The 20,606-nt window shown below is 51.4% G+C and overlaps 1 protein-coding gene across 2 annotated transcripts in view; it reads right to left on the bottom strand.

The window, feature by feature from the left end:
* Nucleotides 1–20,606, bottom strand: part of lrrc23 (leucine rich repeat containing 23) — a 79,138-nt gene that overhangs the window by 47,451 nt on the left and 11,081 nt on the right. For both annotated transcript variants that reach the window (XM_065020061.1, XM_065020060.1), the window contains exons 5-8: nucleotides 18,698–18,818; nucleotides 18,362–18,503; nucleotides 16,200–16,330; nucleotides 15,240–15,376 (exon numbers count right to left, since the gene is read on the bottom strand). In XM_065020061.1, coding sequence (XP_064876133.1) covers nucleotides 15,240–15,376; nucleotides 16,200–16,330; nucleotides 18,362–18,503; nucleotides 18,698–18,818 — 531 coding nt within the window. The remainder of the gene's footprint in view (nucleotides 1–15,239; nucleotides 15,377–16,199; nucleotides 16,331–18,361; nucleotides 18,504–18,697; nucleotides 18,819–20,606) is intronic.

Below are 20,606 nucleotides of genomic sequence, written 5' to 3'. Positions count from 1 at the left end.
GGGACTTCATTTTGGGACTGATGTCTACCTGATGTTGAGGTACTGTTGGGACTGATGTCTACCTGATGTTGAGGTACTGCAGGGACTGATGTCTACCTGATGTTGAGGTACTGTTGGGACTGATGTCTACCTGATGTTGAGGTACTGTTGGGACTGATGTCTAGCTGATGATGAGGTACTGTTGGGACTGATGTCTACCTGATGTTGAGGTACTGTAGGGACTGATGTCTACCTGATGTTGAGGTACTGTTGGGACTGATGCCTACCTGATGATGAGGTACTGTTGGGACTGATGTCTACCTGATGTTGAGGTACTGTTGGGACTGGTGTCTACCTGATGTTGAGGTACTGCAGGGACTTCATGTTGGGACTGATGTCTACCTGATGTTGAGGTACTGTTGGGACTGATGTCTACCTGATGTTGAGGTACTGTTGGGACTGATGCCTACCTGATGATGAGGTACTGTTGGGACTGATGTCTACCTGATGTTGAGGTACTGCAGGGACTTCATGTTGGGACTGATGTCTACCTGATGTTGAGGTACTGCAGGGACTGATGTCTACCTGATGTTGAGGTACTGTTGGGACTGATGCCTACCTGATGTTGAGGTACTGTTGGGACTGATGCCTACCTGATGTTGAGGTACTGCAGGGACTGATGCCTACCTGATGTTGAGGTACTGCAGGGACTTCATGTTGGGACTGATGTCTACCTGGTGTTGAGGTACTGCAGGGACTGGTGTCTACCTGATGTTGAGGTACTGTTGGGACTGATGTCTACCTGATGTTGAGGTACTGCAGGGACTTCATGTTGGGACTGATGTCTACCTGATGTTGAGGTACTGTTGGGACTGATGTCTACCTAATGTTGAGGTACTGTTGGGACTGATGTCTACCTGATGTTGAGGTACTGTTGGGACTGGTGTCTACCTGATGTTGAGGTACTGCAGGGACTTCATGTTGCGACTGATGCCTACCTGATGTTGAGGTACTGCAGGGACTTCATGTTGGGACTGATGTCTACCTGATGTTGAGGTACTGTTGGGACTGGTGTCTACCTGATGTTGAGGTACTGCAGGGACTTCATGTTGGGACTGATGCCTACCTGATGTTGAGGTACTGCAGGGACTTCATGTTGGGACTGATGTCTACCTGATGTTGAGGTACTGTTGGGACTGATGTCTACCTGATGTTGAGGTACTGCAGGGACTTCATGTTGGGACTGATGTCTACCTGATGTTGAGGTACTGTTGGGACTGATGCCTACCTGATGATGAGGTACTGCAGGGACTGATGTCTACCTGATGATGAGGTACTGCAGGGACTGATGTCTACCTGATGTTGAGGTACTGTTGGGACTGGTGTCTACCTGATGTTGAGGTACTGTTGGGACTGGTGTCTACCTGATGTTGAGGTACTGCAGGTCCTTCATGTTGGGACTGATGTCTACCTGATGTTGAGGTACTGCAGGGACTGATGTCTACCTGATGTTGAGGTACTGCAGGGCCTTCATGTTGGGACTGATGCCTACCTGATGTTGAGGTACTGCAGGGACTTCATGTTGGGACTGATGTCTACCTGGTGTTGAGGTACTGCAGGGACTGATGTCTACCTGATGTTGAGGTACTGCAGGGACTGATGTCTACCTGATGTTGAGGTACTGCAGGGACTGGTGTCTACCTGATGTCGAGGTACTGCAGGGACTGATGTCTACCTGATGATGAGGTACTGTAGGGACTTCATGTTGGGACTGATGTCTACCTGATGTTGAGGTACTGTTGGGACTGATGTCTACCTGATGTTGAGGTACTGTTGGGACTGATGTCTACCTGATGTTGAGGTACTGCAGGGACTTCATGTTGGGACTGATGTCTACCTGATGTTGAGGTACTGTTGGGACTGATGTCTACCTGATGTTGAGGTACTGCAGGGACTGATGTCTACCTGATGTTGAGGTACTGTTGGGACTGATGTCTACCTGATGTTGAGGTACTGTTGGGACTGATGTCTACCTGATGATGAGGTACTGTTGGGACTGATGTCTACCTGATGTTGAGGTACTGTTGGGACTGATGTCTACCTGATGTTGAGGTACTGTTGGGACTGATGCCTACCTGATGATGAGGTACTGTTGGGACTGATGTCTACCTGATGTTGAGGTACTGTTGGGACTGGTGTCTACCTGATGTTGAGGTACTGCAGGGACTTCATGTTGGGACTGATGTCTACCTGATGTTGAGGTACTGTTGGGACTGATGTCTACCTGATGTTGAGGTACTGTTGGGACTGATGCCTACCTGATGATGAGGTACTGTTGGGACTGATGTCTACCTGATGTTGAGGTACTGCAGGGACTTCATGTTGGGACTGATGTCTACCTGATGTTGAGGTACTGCAGGGACTGATGTCTACCTGATGTTGAGGTACTGTTGGGACTGATGCCTACCTGATGTTGAGGTACTGTTGGGACTGATGCGTACCTGATGTTGAGGTACTGCAGGGACTTCATGTTGGGACTGATGTCTACCTGGTGTTGAGGTACTGCAGGGACTGGTGTCTACCTGATGTTGAGGTACTGTTGGGACTGATGTCTACCTGATGTTGAGGTACTGCAGGGACTTCATGTTGGGACTGATGTCTACCTGATGTTGAGGTACTGTTGGGACTGATGTCTACCTGATGTTGAGGTACTGTTGGGACTGGTGTCTACCTGATGTTGAGGTACTGCAGGGACTTCATGTTGGGGCTGATGCCTACCTGATGTTGAGGTACTGCAGGGACTTCATGTTGGGACTGATGTCTACCTGATGTTGAGGTACTGTTGGGACTGGTGTCTACCTGATGTTGAGGTACTGCAGGGACTTCATGTTGGGACTGATGCCTACCTGATGTTGAGGTACTGCAGGGACTTCATGTTGGGACTGATGTCTACCTGATGTTGAGGTACTGTTGGGACTGATGTCTACCTGATGTTGAGGTACTGCAGGGACTTCATGTTGGGACTGATCTCTACCTGATGTTGAGGTACTGCAGGGACTGGTGTCTACCTGATGTTGAGGTACTGCAGGGACTGATGTCTACCTGATGATGAGGTACTGTTGGGACTGATGTCTACCTGATGTTGAGGTACTGTTGGGACTGATGTCTACCTGATGTTGAGGTACTGTTGGGACTGATGCCTACCTGATGATGAGGTACTGTTGGGACTGATGTCTACCTGATGTTGAGGTACTGTTGGGACTGGTGTCTACCTGATGTTGAGGTACTGCAGGGACTTCATGTTGGGACTGATGTCTACCTGATGTTGAGGTACTGTTGGGACTGATGTCTACCTGATGTTGAGGTACTGCAGGGACTTCATGTTGGGACTGATGTCTACCTGATGTTGAGGTACTGCAGGGACTGATGTCTACCTGATGTTGAGGTACTGTTGGGACTGATGCCTACCTGATGTTGAGGTACTGTTGGGACTGATGCGTACCTGATGTTGAGGTACTGCAGGGACTTCATGTTGGGACTGATGTCTACCTGGTGTTGAGGTACTGCAGGGACTGGTGTCTACCTGATGTTGAGGTACTGTTGGGACTGATGTCTACCTGATGTTGAGGTACTGCAGGGACTTCATGTTGGGACTGATGTCTACCTGATGTTGAGGTACTGTTGGGACTGATGTCTACCTGATGTTGAGGTACTGTTGGGACTGGTGTCTACCTGATGTTGAGGTACTGCAGGGACTTCATGTTGGGACTGATGCCTACCTGATGTTGAGGTACTGCAGGGACTTCATGTTGGGACTGATGTCTACCTGATGTTGAGGTACTGTTGGGACTGATGTCTACCTGATGTTGAGGTACTGCAGGGACTTCATGTTGGGACTGATCTCTACCTGATGTTGAGGTACTGCAGGGACTGGTGTCTACCTGATGTTGAGGTACTGCAGGGACTTCATGTTGGGACTGATGTCTACCTGATGTTGAGGTACTGTTGGGACTGGTGTCTACCTGATGTTGAGGTACTGTTGGGACTGATTTCTACCTGATGTTGAGGTACTGCAGGGACTTCATGTTGGGACTGATGCCTACCTGATGTTGAGGTACTGTTGGGACTGATCTCTACCTGATGTTGAGGTACTGTTGGGACTGATGTCTACCTGATGTTGAGGTACTGCAGGGACTTCATGTTGGGACTGATGTCTACCTGATGTTGAGGTACTGTTGGGACTGATGCCTACCTGATGATGAGGTACTGTTGGGACTGATGTCTACCTGATGTTGAGGTACTGTTGGGACTGATGTCTACCTGATGTTGAGGTACTGTTGGGACTGATGTCTACCTGATGTTGAGGTACTGTTGGGACTGATGTCTACCTGATGTTGAGGTACTGTTGGGACTGATCTCTACCTGATGTTGAGGTACTGCAGGGCCTTCATGTTGGGACTGATCTCTACCTGATGTTGAGGTACTGCAGGGACTTCATGTTGGGACTGATGTCTACCTGATGTTGAGGTACTGCAGGGACTGATGTCTACCTGATGTTGAGGTACTGCAGGGCCTTCATGTTGGGACTGATGTCTACCTGATGTTGAGGTACTGCAGGGACTTCATGTTGGGACTGATGCCTACCTGATGTTGAGGTACTGCAGGGACTTCATGTTGGGACTGATGTCTACCTGATGTTGAGGTACTGTTGGGACTGATGTCAACCTGATGTTGAGGTACTGTTGGGACTTCATGTTGGGACTGATGTCTACCTGATGTTGAGGTACTGCAGGGACTTCATGTTGGGACTGATGTCTACCTGATGTTGAGGTACTGCAGGGACTTCATGTTGGGACTGATGCCTACCTGATGTTGAGGTACTGTTGGGACTGATGTCTACCTGATGATGAGGTACTGCAGGGACTTCATGTTGGGACTGATGCCTACCTGATGTTGAGGTACTGTTGGGACTGATCTCTACCTGATGTTGAGGTACTGCAGGGACTTCATGTTGGGACTGATGTCTACCTGATGTTGAGGTACTGTTGGGACTGATGCCTACCTGATGATGCGGTACTGTTGGGACTGATGTCTACCTGATGTTGAGGTACTGTTGGGACTGATGTCTACCTGATGTTGAGGTACTGTTGGGACTGATGTCTACCTGATGTTGAGGTACTGTTGGGACTGATGTCTACCTGATGTTGAGGTACTGTTGGGACTGATCTCTACCTGATGTTGAGGTACTGCAGGGCCTTCATGTTGGGACTGATCTCTACCTGATGTTGAGGTACTGCAGGGACTTCATGTTGGGACTGATGTCTACCTGATGTTGAGGTACTGCAGGGACTTCATGTTGGGACTGATGTCTACCTGATGTTGAGGTACTGCAGGGACTTCATGTTGGGACTGATGTCTACCTGATGTTGAGGTACTGCAGGGACTGATGTCTACCTGATGTTGAGGTACTGCAGGGCCTTCATGTTGGGACTGATGTCTACCTGATGTTGAGGTACTGCAGGGACTTCATGTTGGGACTGATGCCTACCTGATGTTGAGGTACTGCAGGGACTTCATGTTGGGACTGATGTCTACCTGATGTTGAGGTACTGTTGGGACTGATGTCAACCTGATGTTGAGGTACTGTTGGGACTTCATGTTGGGACTGATGTCTACCTGATGTTGAGGTACTGCAGGGACTTCATGTTGGGACTGATGTCTACCTGATGTTGAGGTACTGCAGGGACTTCATGTTGGGACTGATGCCTACCTGATGTTGAGGTACTGTTGGGACTGATGTCTACCTGATGATGAGGTACTGCAGGGACTTCATGTTGGGACTGATGCCTACCTGATGTTGAGGTACTGTTGGGACTGATCTCTACCTGATGTTGAGGTACTGCAGGGACTTCATGTTGGGACTGATGTCTACCTGATGTTGAGGTACTGTTGGGACTGATGCCTACCTGATGATGCGGTACTGTTGGGACTGATGTCTACCTGATGTTGAGGTACTGTTGGGACTGATGTCTACCTGATGTTGAGGTACTGTTGGGACTGATGTCTACCTGATGTTGAGGTACTGTTGGGACTGATGTCTACCTGATGTTGAGGTACTGTTGGGACTGATCTCTACCTGATGTTGAGGTACTGCAGGGCCTTCATGTTGGGAATGATCTCTACCTGATGTTGAGGTACTGCAGGGACTTCATGTTGGGACTGATGTCTACCTGATGTTGAGGTACTGCAGGGACTTCATGTTGGGACTGATGTCTACCTGATGTTGAGGTACTGCAGGGACTTCATGTTGGGACTGATGTCTACCTGATGTTGAGGTACTGCAGGGACTTCATGTTGGGACTGATGTCTACCTGATGTTGAGGTACTGCAGGGACTTCATGTTGGGACTGATGCCTACCTGATGTTGAGGTACTGCAGGGACTTCATGTTGGGACTGATGTCTACCTGATGTTGAGGTACTGTTGGGACTGATGCCTACCTGATGTTGAGGTACTGCAGGGACTGATGCCTACCTGATGTTGAGGTGCTGCACGGACTTCATGTTGGGACTGATGTCTACCTGGTGTTGAGGTACTGCAGGGACTGGTGTCTACCTGATGTTGAGGTACTGTTGGGACTGATGTCTACCTGATGTTGAGGTACTGTTGGGACTGATGTCTACCTGATGTTGAGGTACTGTTGGGACTGGTGTCTACCTGATGTTGAGGTACTGCAGGGACTTCATGTTGGGACTGATGCCTACCTGATGTTGAGGTACTGCAGGGACTTCATGTTGGGACTGATGTCTACCTGATGTTGAGGTACTGTTGGGACTGGTGTCTACCTGATGTTGAGGTACTGCAGGGACTTCATGTTGGGACTGATGCCTACCTGATGTTGAGGTACTGCAGGGACTTCATGTTGGGACTGATGTCTACCTGATGTTGAGGTACTGTTGGGACTGATGTCTACCTGATGTTGAGGTACTGTTGGGACTGATGTCTACCTGATGTTGAGGTACTGTTGGGACTGATGTCTACCTGATGTTGAGGTACTGCAGGGACTTCATGTTGGGACTGATGTCTACCTGGTGTTGAGGTACTGCAGGGACTGGTGTCTACCTGATGTTGAGGTACTGTTGGGACTGATGCCTACCTGATGTTGAGGTACTGTTGGGACTGATCTCTACCTGATGTTGAGGTACTGTTGGGACTGATGTCTACCTGATGTTGAGGTACTGCAGGTACTTCATGTTGGGACTGATGTCTACCTGATGTTGAGGTACTGTTGGGACTGATGCCTACCTGATGATGCGGTACTGTTGGGACTGATGTCTACCTGATGTTGAGGTACTGTTGGGACTGATGTCTACCTGATGTTGAGGTACTGTTGGGACTGATGTCTACCTGATGTTGAGGTACTGTTGGGACTGATGTCTACCTGATGTTGAGGTACTGTTGGGACTGATCTCTACCTGATGTTGAGGTACTGCAGGGCCTTCATGTTGGGACTGATCTCTACCTGATGTTGAGGTACTGCAGGGACTTCATGTTGGGACTGATGTCTACCTGATGTTGAGGTACTGCAGGGACTTCATGTTGGGACTGATGTCTACCTGATGTTGAGGTACTGCAGGGCCTTCATGTTGGGACTGATGTCTACCTGATGTTGAGGTAGGGACTTCATGTTGGGACTGATGTCTACCTGATGTTGAGGTACTGCAGGGACTTCATGTTGGGACTGATGCCTACCTGATGTTGAGGTACTGCAGGGACTTCATGTTGGGACTGATGTCTACCTGATGTTGAGGTACTGTTGGGACTGATGCCTACCTGATGTTGAGGTACTGCAGGGACTGATGCCTACCTGATGTTGAGGTGCTGCACGGACTTCATGTTGGGACTGATGTCTACCTGGTGTTGAGGTACTGCAGGGACTGGTGTCTACCTGATGTTGAGGTACTGTTGGGACTGATGTCTACCTGATGTTGAGGTACTGTTGGGACTGATGTCTACCTGATGTTGAGGTACTGTTGGGACTGGTGTCTACCTGATGTTGAGGTACTGCAGGGACTTCATGTTGGGACTGATGCCTACCTGATGTTGAGGTACTGCAGGGACTTCATGTTGGGACTGATGTCTACCTGATGTTGAGGTACTGTTGGGACTGATGTCTACCTGATGTTGAGGTACTGTTGGGACTGATGTCTACCTGATGTTGAGGTACTGTTGGGACTGATGTCTACCTGATGTTGAGGTACTGTTGGGACTGATGTCTACCTGATGTTGAGGTACTGTTGGGACTGATCTCTACCTGATGTTGAGGTACTGCAGGGCCTTCATGTTGGGACTGATCTCTACCTGATGTTGAGGTACTGCAGGGACTTCATGTTGGGACTGATGTCTACCTGATGTTGAGGTACTGCAGGGACTTCATGTTGGGACTGATGTCTACCTGATGTTGAGGTACTGCAGGGACTTCATGTTGGGACTGATGTCTACCTGATGTTGAGGTACTGCAGGGACTGATGTCTACCTGATGTTGAGGTACTGCAGGGCCTTCATGTTGGGACTGATGTCTACCTGATGTTGAGGTACTGCAGGGACTTCATGTTGGGACTGATGCCTACCAGATGTTGAGGTACTGCAGGGACTTCATGTTGGGACTGATGTCTACCTGATGTTGAGGTACTGTTGGGACTGATGCCTACCTGATGTTGAGGTACTGCAGGGACTGATGCCTACCTGATGTTGAGGTGCTGCAGGGACTTCATGTTGGGACTGATGTCTACCTGGTGTTGAGGTACTGCAGGGACTGGTGTCTACCTGATGTTGAGGTACTGTTGGGACTGATGTCTACCTGATGTTGAGGTACTGCAGGGCCTTCATGTTGGGACTGATGTCTACCTGATGTTGAGGTACTGCAGGGACTTCATGTTGGGACTGATGTCTACCTGATGTTGAGGTACTGTTGGGACTGATGCCTACCTGATGATGCGGTACTGTTGGGACTGATGTCTACCTGATGTTGAGGTACTGTTGGGACTGATGTCTACCTGATGTTGAGGTACTGTTGGGACTGATGTCTACCTGATGTTGAGGTACTGTTGGGACTGATGTCTACCTGATGTTGAGGTACTGTTGGGACTGATCTCTACCTGATGTTGAGGTACTGCAGGGCCTTCATGTTGGGACTGATCTCTACCTGATGTTGAGGTACTGCAGGGACTTCATGTTGGGACTGATGTCTACCTGATGTTGAGGTACTGCAGGGACTTCATGTTGGGACTGATGTCTACCTGATGTTGAGGTACTGTTCATGTTGGGACTGATGTCTACCTGATGTTGAGGTACTGCAGGGACTTCATGTTGGGACTGATGTCTACCTGATGTTGAGGTACTGCAGGGACTTCATGTTGGGACTGATGCCTACCTGATGTTGAGGTACTGCAGGGACTTCATGTTGGGACTGATGTCTACCTGATGTTGAGGTACTGTTGGGACTGATGCCTACCTGATGTTGAGGTACTGCAGGGACTGATGCCTACCTGATGTTGAGGTGCTGCACGGACTTCATGTTGGGACTGATGTCTACCTGGTGTTGAGGTACTGCAGGGACTGGTGTCTACCTGATGTTGAGGTACTGTTGGGACTGATGTCTACCTGATGTTGAGGTACTGTTGGGACTGATGTCTACCTGATGTTGAGGTACTGTTGGGACTGGTGTCTACCTGATGTTGAGGTACTGCAGGGACTTCATGTTGGGACTGATGCCTACCTGATGTTGAGGTACTGCAGGGACTTCATGTTGGGACTGATGTCTACCTGATGTTGAGGTACTGTTGGGACTGGTGTCTACCTGATGTTGAGGTACTGCAGGGACTTCATGTTGGGACTGATGTCTACCTGATGTTGAGGTACTGTTGGGACTGATGTCTACCTGATGTTGAGGTACTGTTGGGACTGATGTCTACCTGATGTTGAGGTACTGTTGGGACTGATGTCTACCTGATGTTGAGGTACTGCAGGGACTTCATGTTGGGACTGATGTCTACCTGGTGTTGAGGTACTGCAGGGACTGGTGTCTACCTGATGTTGAGGTACTGTTGGGACTGATGCCTACCTGATGTTGAGGTACTGTTGGGACTGATCTCTACCTGATGTTGAGGTACTGTTGGGACTGATGTCTACCTGATGTTGAGGTACTGCAGGGACTTCATGTTGGGACTGATGTCTACCTGATGTTGAGGTACTGTTGGGACTGATGCCTACCTGATGATGCGGTACTGTTGGGACTGATGTCTACCTGATGTTGAGGTACTGTTGGGACTGATGTCTACCTGATGTTGAGGTACTGTTGGGACTGATGTCTACCTGATGTTGAGGTACTGTTGGGACTGATGTCTACCTGATGTTGAGGTACTGTTGGGACTGATCTCTACCTGATGTTGAGGTACTGCAGGGCCTTCATGTTGGGACTGATCTCTACCTGATGTTGAGGTACTGCAGGGACTTCATGTTGGGACTGATGTCTACCTGATGTTGAGGTACTGCAGGGACTTCATGTTGGGACTGATGCCTACCTGATGTTGAGGTACTGTTGGGACTGATGTCTACCTGATGATGAGGTACTGCAGGGACATGTTGGGACTGATGCCTACCTGATGTTGAGGTACTGTTGGGACTGATCTCTACCTGATGTTGAGGTACTGCAGGGACTTCATGTTGGGACTGATGTCTACCTGATGTTGAGGTACTGTTGGGACTGATGCCTACCTGATGATGCGGTACTGTTGGGACTGATGTCTACCTGATGTTGAGGTACTGTTGGGACTGATGTCTACCTGATGTTGAGGTACTGTTGGGACTGATGTCTACCTGATGTTGAGGTACTGTTGGGACTGATGTCTACCTGATGTTGAGGTACTGTTGGGACTGATCTCTACCTGATGTTGAGGTACTGCAGGGCCTTCATGTTGGGACTGATCTCTACCTGATGTTGAGGTACTGCAGGGACTTCATGTTGGGACTGATGTCTACCTGATGTTGAGGTACTGCAGGGACTTCATGTTGGGACTGATGTCTACCTGATGTTGAGGTACTGCAGGGACTTCATGTTGGGACTGATGTCTACCTGATGTTGAGGTACTGCAGGGACTTCATGTTGGGACTGATGTCTACCTGATGTTGAGGTACTGCAGGGACTTCATGTTGGGACTGATGCCTACCTGATGTTGAGGTACTGCAGGGACTTACCATGTTGGGACTGATGTCTACCTGATGTTGAGGTACTGTTGGGACTGATGCCTACCTGATGTTGAGGTACTGCAGGGACTGATGCCTACCTGATGTTGAGGTGCTGCAGGGACTTCATGTTGGGACTGATGTCTACCTGGTGTTGAGGTACTGCAGGGACTGGTGTCTACCTGATGTTGAGGTACTGTTGGGACTGATGTCTACCTGATGTTGAGGTACTGTTGGGACTGATGTCTACCTGATGTTGAGGTACTGTTGGGACTGGTGTCTACCTGATGTTGAGGGCAGGGACTTCATGTTGGGACTGATGCCTACCTGATGTTGAGGTACTGCAGGGACTTCATGTTGGGACTGATGTCTACCTGATGTTGAGGTACTGTTGGGACTGGTGTCTACCTGATGTTGAGGTACTGCAGGGACTTCATGTTGGGACTGATGTCTACCTGATGTTGAGGTACTGTTGGGACTGATGTCTACCTGATGTTGAGGTACTGTTGGGACTGATGTCTACCTGATGTTGAGGTACTGTTGGGACTGATGTCTACCTGATGTTGAGGTACTGCAGGGACTTCATGTTGGGACTGATGTCTACCTGGTGTTGAGGTACTGCAGGGACTGGTGTCTACCTGATGTTGAGGTACTGTTGGGACTGATGCCTACCTGATGTTGAGGTACTGTTGGGACTGATCTCTACCTGATGTTGAGGTACTGTTGGGACTGATGTCTACCTGATGTTGAGGTACTGCAGGGACTTCATGTTGGGACTGATGTCTACCTGATGTTGAGGTACTGTTGGGACTGATGTCTACCTGATGATGAGGTACTGTTGGGACTGATGTCTACCTGATGTTGAGGTACTGTTGGGACTGATGTCTACCTGATGTTGAGGTACTGTTGGGACTGATGTCTACCTGATGTTGAGGTACTGTTGGGACTGATGTCTACCTGATGTTGAGGTACTGTTGGGACTGATCTCTACCTGATGTTGAGGTACTGCAGGGCCTTCATGTTGGGACTGATCTCTACCTGATGTTGAGGTACTGCAGGGACTTCATGTTGGGACTGATGTCTACCTGATGTTGAGGTACTGCAGGGACTTCATGTTGGGACTGATGTCTACCTGATGTTGAGGTACTGCAGGGACTTCATGTTGGGACTGATGTCTACCTGATGTTGAGGTACTGCAGGGACTTCATGTTGGGACTGATGTCTACCTGATGTTGAGGTACTGCAGGGACTTCATGTTGGGACTGATGCCTACCTGATGTTGAGGTACTGCAGGGACTTCATGTTGGGACTGATGTCTACCTGATGTTGAGGTACTGTTGGGACTGATGCCTACCTGATGTTGAGGTACTGCAGGGACTGATGCCTACCTGATGTTGAGGTGCTGCACGGACTTCATGTTGGGACTGATGTCTACCTGGTGTTGAGGTACTGCAGGGACTGGTGTCTACCTGATGTTGAGGTACTGTTGGGACTGATGTCTACCTGATGTTGAGGTACTGTTGGGACTGATGTCTACCTGATGTTGAGGTACTGTTGGGACTGGTGTCTACCTGATGTTGAGGTACTGCAGGGACTTCATGTTGGGACTGATGCCTACCTGATGTTGAGGTACTGCAGGGACTTCATGTTGGGACTGATGTCTACCTGATGTTGAGGTACTGTTGGGACTGGTGTCTACCTGATGTTGAGGTACTGCAGGGACTTCATGTTGGGACTGATGTCTACCTGATGTTGAGGTACTGTTGGGACTGATGTCTACCTGATGTTGAGGTACTGTTGGGACTGATGTCTACCTGATGTTGAGGTACTGTTGGGACTGATGTCTACCTGATGTTGAGGTACTGCAGGGACTTCATGTTGGGACTGATGTCTACCTGGTGTTGAGGTACTGCAGGGACTGGTGTCTACCTGATGTTGAGGTACTGTTGGGACTGATGCCTACCTGATGTTGAGGTACTGTTGGGACTGATCTCTACCTGATGTTGAGGTACTGTTGGGACTGATGTCTACCTGATGTTGAGGTACTGCAGGGACTTCATGTTGGGACTGATGTCTACCTGATGTTGAGGTACTGTTGGGACTGATGCCTACCTGATGATGCGGTACTGTTGGGACTGATGTCTACCTGATGTTGAGGTACTGTTGGGACTGATGTCTACCTGATGTTGAGGTACTGTTGGGACTGATGTCTACCTGATGTTGAGGTACTGTTGGGACTGATGTCTACCTGATGTTGAGGTACTGTTGGGACTGATCTCTACCTGATGTTGAGGTACTGCAGGGCCTTCATGTTGGGACTGATCTCTACCTGATGTTGAGGTACTGCAGGGACTTCATGTTGGGACTGATGTCTACCTGATGTTGAGGTACTGCAGGGACTTCATGTTGGGACTGATGTCTACCTGATGTTGAGGTACTGCAGGGACTTCATGTTGGGACTGATGTCTACCTGATGTTGAGGTACTGCAGGGACTTCATGTTGGGACTGATGTCTACCTGATGTTGAGGTACTGCAGGGACTTCATGTTGGGACTGATGCCTACCTGATGTTGAGGTACTGCAGGGACTTCATGTTGGGACTGATGTCTACCTGATGTTGAGGTACTGTTGGGACTGATGCCTACCTGATGTTGAGGTACTGCAGGGACTGATGCCTACCTGATGTTGAGGTGCTGCACGGACTTCATGTTGGGACTGATGTCTACCTGGTGTTGAGGTACTGCAGGGACTGGTGTCTACCTGATGTTGAGGTACTGTTGGGACTGATGTCTACCTGATGTTGAGGTACTGTTGGGACTGATGTCTACCTGATGTTGAGGTACTGTTGGGACTGGTGTCTACCTGATGTTGAGGTACTGCAGGGACTTCATGTTGGGACTGATGCCTACCTGATGTTGAGGTACTGCAGGGACTTCATGTTGGGACTGATGTCTACCTGATGTTGAGGTACTGTTGGGACTGATGTCTACCTGATGTTGAGGTACTGTTGGGACTGATGTCTACCTGATGTTGAGGTACTGTTGGGACTGATGTCTACCTGATGTTGAGGTACTGTTGGGACTGATGTCTACCTGATGTTGAGGTACTGTTGGGACTGATCTCTACCTGATGTTGAGGTACTGCAGGGCCTTCATGTTGGGACTGATCTCTACCTGATGTTGAGGTACTGCAGGGACTTCATGTTGGGACTGATGTCTACCTGATGTTGAGGTACTGCAGGGACTTCATGTTGGGACTGATGTCTACCTGATGTTGAGGTACTGCAGGGACTTCATGTTGGGACTGATGTCTACCTGATGTTGAGGTACTGCAGGGACTGATGTCTACCTGATGTTGAGGTACTGCAGGGCCTTCATGTTGGGACTGATGTCTATCTGATGTTGAGGTACTGCAGGGACTTCATGTTGGGACTGATGCCTACCTGATGTTGAGGTACTGCAGGGACTTCATGTTGGGACTGATGTCTACCTGATGTTGAGGTACTGTTGGGACTGATGCCTACCTGATGTTGAGGTACTGCAGGGACTGATGCCTACCTGATGTTGAGGTGCTGCAGGGACTTCATGTTGGGACTGATGTCTACCTGGTGTTGAGGTACTGCAGGGACTGGTGTCTACCTGATGTTGAGGTACTGTTGGGACTGATGTCTACCTGATGTTGAGGTACTGTTGGGACTGATGTCTACCTGATGTTGAGGTACTGTTGGGACTGGTGTCTACCTGATGTTGAGGTACTGCAGGGACTTCATGTTGGGACTGATGCCTACCTGATGTTGAGGTACTGCAGGGACTTCATGTTGGGACTGATGTCTACCTGATGTTGAGGTACTGTTGGGACTGGTGTCTACCTGATGTTGAGGTACTGCAGGGACTTCATGTTGGGACTGATGTCTACCTGATGTTGAGGTACTGTTGGGACTGATGTCTACCTGATGTTGAGGTACTGTTGGGACTGATGTCTACCTGATGTTGAGGTACTGTTGGGACTGATGTCTACCTGATGTTGAGGTACTGCAGGGACTTCATGTTGGGACTGATGCCATCTAGAGTCTCCAGTTGGTTGTCTCGTAGGTGCAGGGTGGTCAGACGCTCCAGCTTACCCAGACCCTCCAGGCGCTTGATAGTATTCTGGGCCTGCACAGGGGTCAGAAGTTACAGGTCACGGGGTTAGAGGTCAGAATTAAACTGAGGTAAGTGACAGGTGAAAGGTTAGAACCAGGAATCAGATGTGGTTATGGGTGAGAGGTTGAAAGTTACCAGGTAGAGCCTGTGTAGGTTAGAGTTACGGTTGAAAGGTCAGGTAGAGCCTGTGTAGGTTAGAGTTAGGGTTGAAAGGTCAGGTAGAGCCTGTGTAGGTTAGAGTTAGGGTTGAAAGGTCAGGTAGAGGCATCGAAGGTTGGGCAGATAGAGGTTATGATGTGAGGTTAAAGGTTACCAGGTAGAGGTGTCGCAGGTTGGGCAGATGGAGGTTATGGTGAGAGATTAAAGGTTACCAGGTAGAGGTGTCGCAGGTTGGGTAGGTGGAGGTTATGGTGAGAGGTTAAAGGTTACCAGGTAGAGGTGTCGGAGGTTGGGCAGATGGAGGTTATGGTGAGAGGTTAAAGGTTACCAGGTAGAGGCATCGGAGGTTGGGTAGGTGGAGGTTATGGTGAGAGGTTAAAGGTTACCAGGTAGAGGCATCGGAGGTTGGGCAGGTGGAGGTTATGGTGAGAGGTTAAAGGTTACCAGGTAGAGGCGTCGGAGGTTGGGCAGATGGAGGTTATGGTGAGAGGTTAAAGGTTACCAGGTAGAGGCATCGGAGGTTGGGCAAATGGAGGTTATGGTGAGAGGTTAAAGGTTACCAGGTAGAGGCATCGGAGGTTGGGCAAATGGAGGTTATGGTGAGAGGTTAAAGGTTACCAGGTAGAGGCGTCGGAGGTTGGGCAGATGGAGGTTATGGTGAGAGGTTAAAGGTTACCAGGTAGAGGCGTCGGAGGTTGGGCAGATATATCCCGTCGGTGGTCTCCAGTTTGTTTCCTCTCAGTTCCAGAGTCACCAGGTTGATCAGGTGATGGTACCGTAACCCCGACACCCTCTGGATACCGTTACCTAGCAACGACACACAAGACACACTCTGGACACCCTTACTTAGAGAGATCATACTCAACCTACAGACCCAGGCCTCGACACTCAGGGGGCCCACAATGATTTTGTTGAGTCACTCAAGTATCATATTATGAACACACATAAGACATGTCTGCCTGCCTGCCCGCCTGTCTGTCTGTCTGTCTGTCTGTCTGTCTGCCTGACTGTCTGTCTGTCTGCCTGTCTGTCTGTCTGTCTGTCTGCCTGCCTGCCCGCCCGTCTGCCTGTCTGTCTGTCCGTCTGCTTGTCTGTCTGTCTGTCTGCCTGCCCGCCTGTCTGTCTGCCTGTCTGTCTGTCTGTCTGCCTGCCCGACTGTTTGTCTGCCTGTCTGTCCGCCTGTCTGTCTGCTTGTCTGTCTGTCTGCCTGCCCGCCTGTCTGTCTACCTGACTGGCTGTCTGTCTGCCCGCCTGTCTGTCTGCCTGTCTGTCTGTCTGCCTGCCCGTCTGCCTGTCTGTCTGCCTGCCCGACTGTCTGCCCGCCTGTCTGTCTGCCTGACTGTCTGTCTGCCTGCCTGCCCGTCTGTCTGCCCGCCCGCCCGACTGTCTGCCTGCCCGCCTGCCTGTCTGCCCGCCCGCCTGTCTGCCCGCCCGCCTGTCTGTCTGCCCGCCCGCCCGACTGTCTGTCTGCCTGCCCGTCTGTCTGCCCGCCTGTCTGTCCGCCCGCCTGTCTGCCCGCCCGTCCGTCTGCCTGCCCGCCTGTCTGCCCGCCCGTCCGTCTGCCCGCCTGTCTGTCTGCCCGCCTGTCTGTCTGCCTGACTGTCTGCCCGCCTGTCTGTCTGCCTGCCCGCCTGACTGTCTGTCTGCCTGCCCGCCTGTCTGCCCGCCTGTCTGTCCGCCCGTCTGTCTGCCCGCCCGACTGTCTGTCTGCCCGCCTGTCTGTCCGCCCGCCTGTCTGTCTGCCTGACTGTCTGCCTTCCCGCCTGTCTGTCTGCCCGCCCGTCTGTCTGCCCGCCGTCTGTCTACCTGACTGTCTGTCTGCCCGCCTGTCTGTCTGCCTGCCCGCCTGTCTGTCTGCCTGCCTGCCCGTCTGTCTGCCTGACTGTCTGCCCGCCTGTCTGTCTGCCTGTCTGCCCGCCTGTCTGTCTGCCCGCCTGTCTGTCTGCCTGCCCGCCCGTCTGTCTGCCTGTCTGCCCGACTGTCTGTCTGCCTGCCCGCCCGTCTGTCTGCCCGCCTGTCTGTCCGCCAGCCCACCCGCCCGACTGTCTGCCTGTCTGCCCGCCTGTCTGTCTGCCCGCCCGTCTGTCTGCCCGTCCGTCCGTCTGTCTATGCTAGTTAATGGCGTGTCTTTCTGTCTATGCCATAGAGATAGATAGAGGACTCTAGAGCTCAAAAGCCAGTTTTAGCATGGGCAGCGCTTCCACCATTTTAAAGTAGTCAACTGGGTGGGACTTCCTATGATTTAAGGAAAGGTTACACAATTCCATCCAGGTTATCAGGAGGGATCAGCCAATGAATTATGGTGGTGAGCAAACATTCCATAAGTGTAGGCGACAGTAAATCGGCAACTCTAGCTTTATAGGACAGCCCATACGTAAAATGTCTGCTAAATGGCAGATATTATATTAGAAGAAAATGTACTACTTCAAAATTGAGATGGCCTCAATGGCGCTGCCCATGCGCTAACAGACGCTATAATGGGACAGATACAAAGAAGAGTCCTCTATCATTCTTTATGGGTCTATGCTAGGTAATGGTCCGTCTATATTAGATCAACTCAGTACACTGATTGTAAGGTATGTTACTTTATCTCAGCCACATTCAGACCTTAAATCTATGTAAATAGATCAATCCTGGCCAATGAGGTTCTCCAACACCCTCTCCCCAGACTGACCAATGAGGTTGAGGCTCTCCCACACCCCTTCACAGACCGACCAATGAGGTTGAGGCTCTCCCACACCCCTTCCCAGACTGACCAATGAGGTTGAGGCTCTCCCACACCCTTTCACAGACCGACCAATGAGGTTGAGGCTCTCCCACACCCCCTCCCAGACTAACCAATGAGGTTGAGGCTCTCTAGGCCGAGGCCTTCTAGGCCTTCCAGGTCTTTGAGGCGGTTCAGGGCCAGACTCAGCCACTGTAGGTATGTCAGCTGACCCAGGGGCTGACCTCTGAACCCGGCCACCATGTTACCATCGCCCTGGGGGGAGGGGGGAAAGGAAATGTTTATATTATTATTATTATTATTATTATTATTGAAAAATGCTACACCGTCTTACACAGGAGGGACTATACTTATTTGGGAATAATTTGGGACGAAGACAATTCTATATACCAAGACTCTGGTCAAAATGTTGCACTATATGAGGAATATGGTGTGATTTGGGTCCTTGCCTTCAGCCACAGCAGCTGTGTGAGGGCAGCCAGGGGTGAAAGGTCAGAGAGGTGGTTGGATGACACGTCCAGGAAACGCAGGTGGACAAATGAGCTGACCAGGGCCATGTCTGTCAGACGTCTGGGGAGAGAGAGAGGGAGTGGGGAGAGAGAGGGGGAGAGAAGGAAGGGGGGCGAGAGGGAAGGGGGAGAGAAGGGGGAAAGAAGGGGACAAAGAGGGGGTAGGGAGGCACAAGGAGAGAGACGGGGTAGGGAGACAGAAGGGAGAGAGGGGGTAGGGAGACAGAAGGAGAGAGAGGGGGTAGGGAGACACAGGGAGAGAGAGGGGGTAGGGAGGCACAGGGAGAGAGAGGGGGTAGGGAGACACAGGGAGAGAGATGGGGTAGGGAGGCACAGGGAGAGAGGGGGTAGGGAGGCACAGGGAGAGAGAGGGGGTAGGGAGACACAGGGAGAGAGATGGGGTAGGGAGGCACAGGGAGAGAGAGGGGGTAGGGAGACACAGGGAGAGAGAGGGGGTAGGGAGGCACAGGGAGAGAGAGGGGGTAGGGAGGCACAAGGAGAGAGAGGGGGTAGGGGAGACACAGGGAAATAGAGGGGGTAGGGAGACACAAGGAGAGAGAGGGGGTAGGGAGACACAGGGAGAGAGAGGGGGTAGGGAGACACAAGGAGAGAGACGGGGTAGGGAGACACAGGGAGAGAGACGGGGGTAGGGAGACACAGGAGAGAGACGGGGGTAGGGAGGCACAGGGAGAGAGAGGGGGTAGGGAGGCACAAGGAGAGAGACGGGGTAGGGAGGCACAAGGAGAGAGAGGGGGTAGGGAGGCACAAGGAGAGAGACGGGGTAGGGAGGCACAAGGAGAGAGAGGGGGTAGGGAGACACAGGAGAGAGAGGGGGTAGGGAGACACAAGGAGAGAGACAAGGAGAGAGAGGGGTAGGGAGACACAGGGAGAGAGACGGGGGTAGGGAGGCACAGGGAGAGAGAGGGGGTAGGGAGACACAGGGAGAGAGAGGGGGTAGGGAGGCACAGGAGAGAGAGGGGGTAGGGAGACACAGGGAGAGAGAGGGGGTAGGGAGGCACAGGGAGAGAGATGGGGTAGGGAGACACAGGGAGAGAGAGGGGGTAGGGAGACAGAAGGAGAGAGAGAGGGGTAGGGAGACACAGGGAGAGAGAGGGGGTAGGGAGACACAGGGAGAGAAAGGGGGTAGGGAGATACAGGGAGAGAGATGGGGTAGGGAGGCACAGGGAGAGAGGGGGTAGGGAGACACAGGGAGAGAGAGGGGTAGGGAGGCACAAGGAGAGAGACGGGGGTAGGGAGGCACAAGGAGAGAGAGGGGGTAGGGAGGCACAAGGAGAGAGACGGGGTAGGGAGGCACAAGGAGAGAGAGGGGGTAGGGAGACACAGGGAGAGAGAGGGGTAGGGAGGCACAAGGAGAGAGAGGGGGTAGGGAGGCACAAGGAGAGAGAGGGGTAGGGAGGCACAGGGAGAGAGAGGGGTAGGGAGGCACAGGGAGAGAGAGGGGGTAGGGAGGCACAGGGGAGAGAGACAGGGAGAGAGGGGGTAGGGAGGCACAGGGAGAGAGAGGGGGTAGGGAGGCACAGGGAGAGAGAGGGGGTAGGGAGGCACAGGAGAGAGACGGGGTAGGGAGGCACAAGGAGAGGAATGGGGTAGGGAGACACAGGGAGAGAGACGGGGGTAGGGAGACACAAGGAGAGAGAGGGGGTAGGGAGACACAGGGAGAGAGACGGGGTAGGGAGAGAGAGAGGGTAGGGAGGCACAGGGAGAGAGAGGGGGTAGGGAGGCACAGGGAGAGAGAGGGGGTAGGGAGGCACAGGGAGAGAGAGGGGGTAGGGAGACACAGGGAGAGAGAGGAGGTAGGGAGGCACGGGGAGAGAGACGAGGATAAGTT

Source organism: Oncorhynchus nerka, linkage group LG7 (genome assembly GCF_034236695.1).
Source record: "Oncorhynchus nerka isolate Pitt River linkage group LG7, Oner_Uvic_2.0, whole genome shotgun sequence".
Classification (NCBI taxonomy): Eukaryota; Metazoa; Chordata; class Actinopteri; order Salmoniformes; family Salmonidae; genus Oncorhynchus; species Oncorhynchus nerka.
This window is presented reverse-complemented; position numbering and strand designations above follow the sequence as displayed.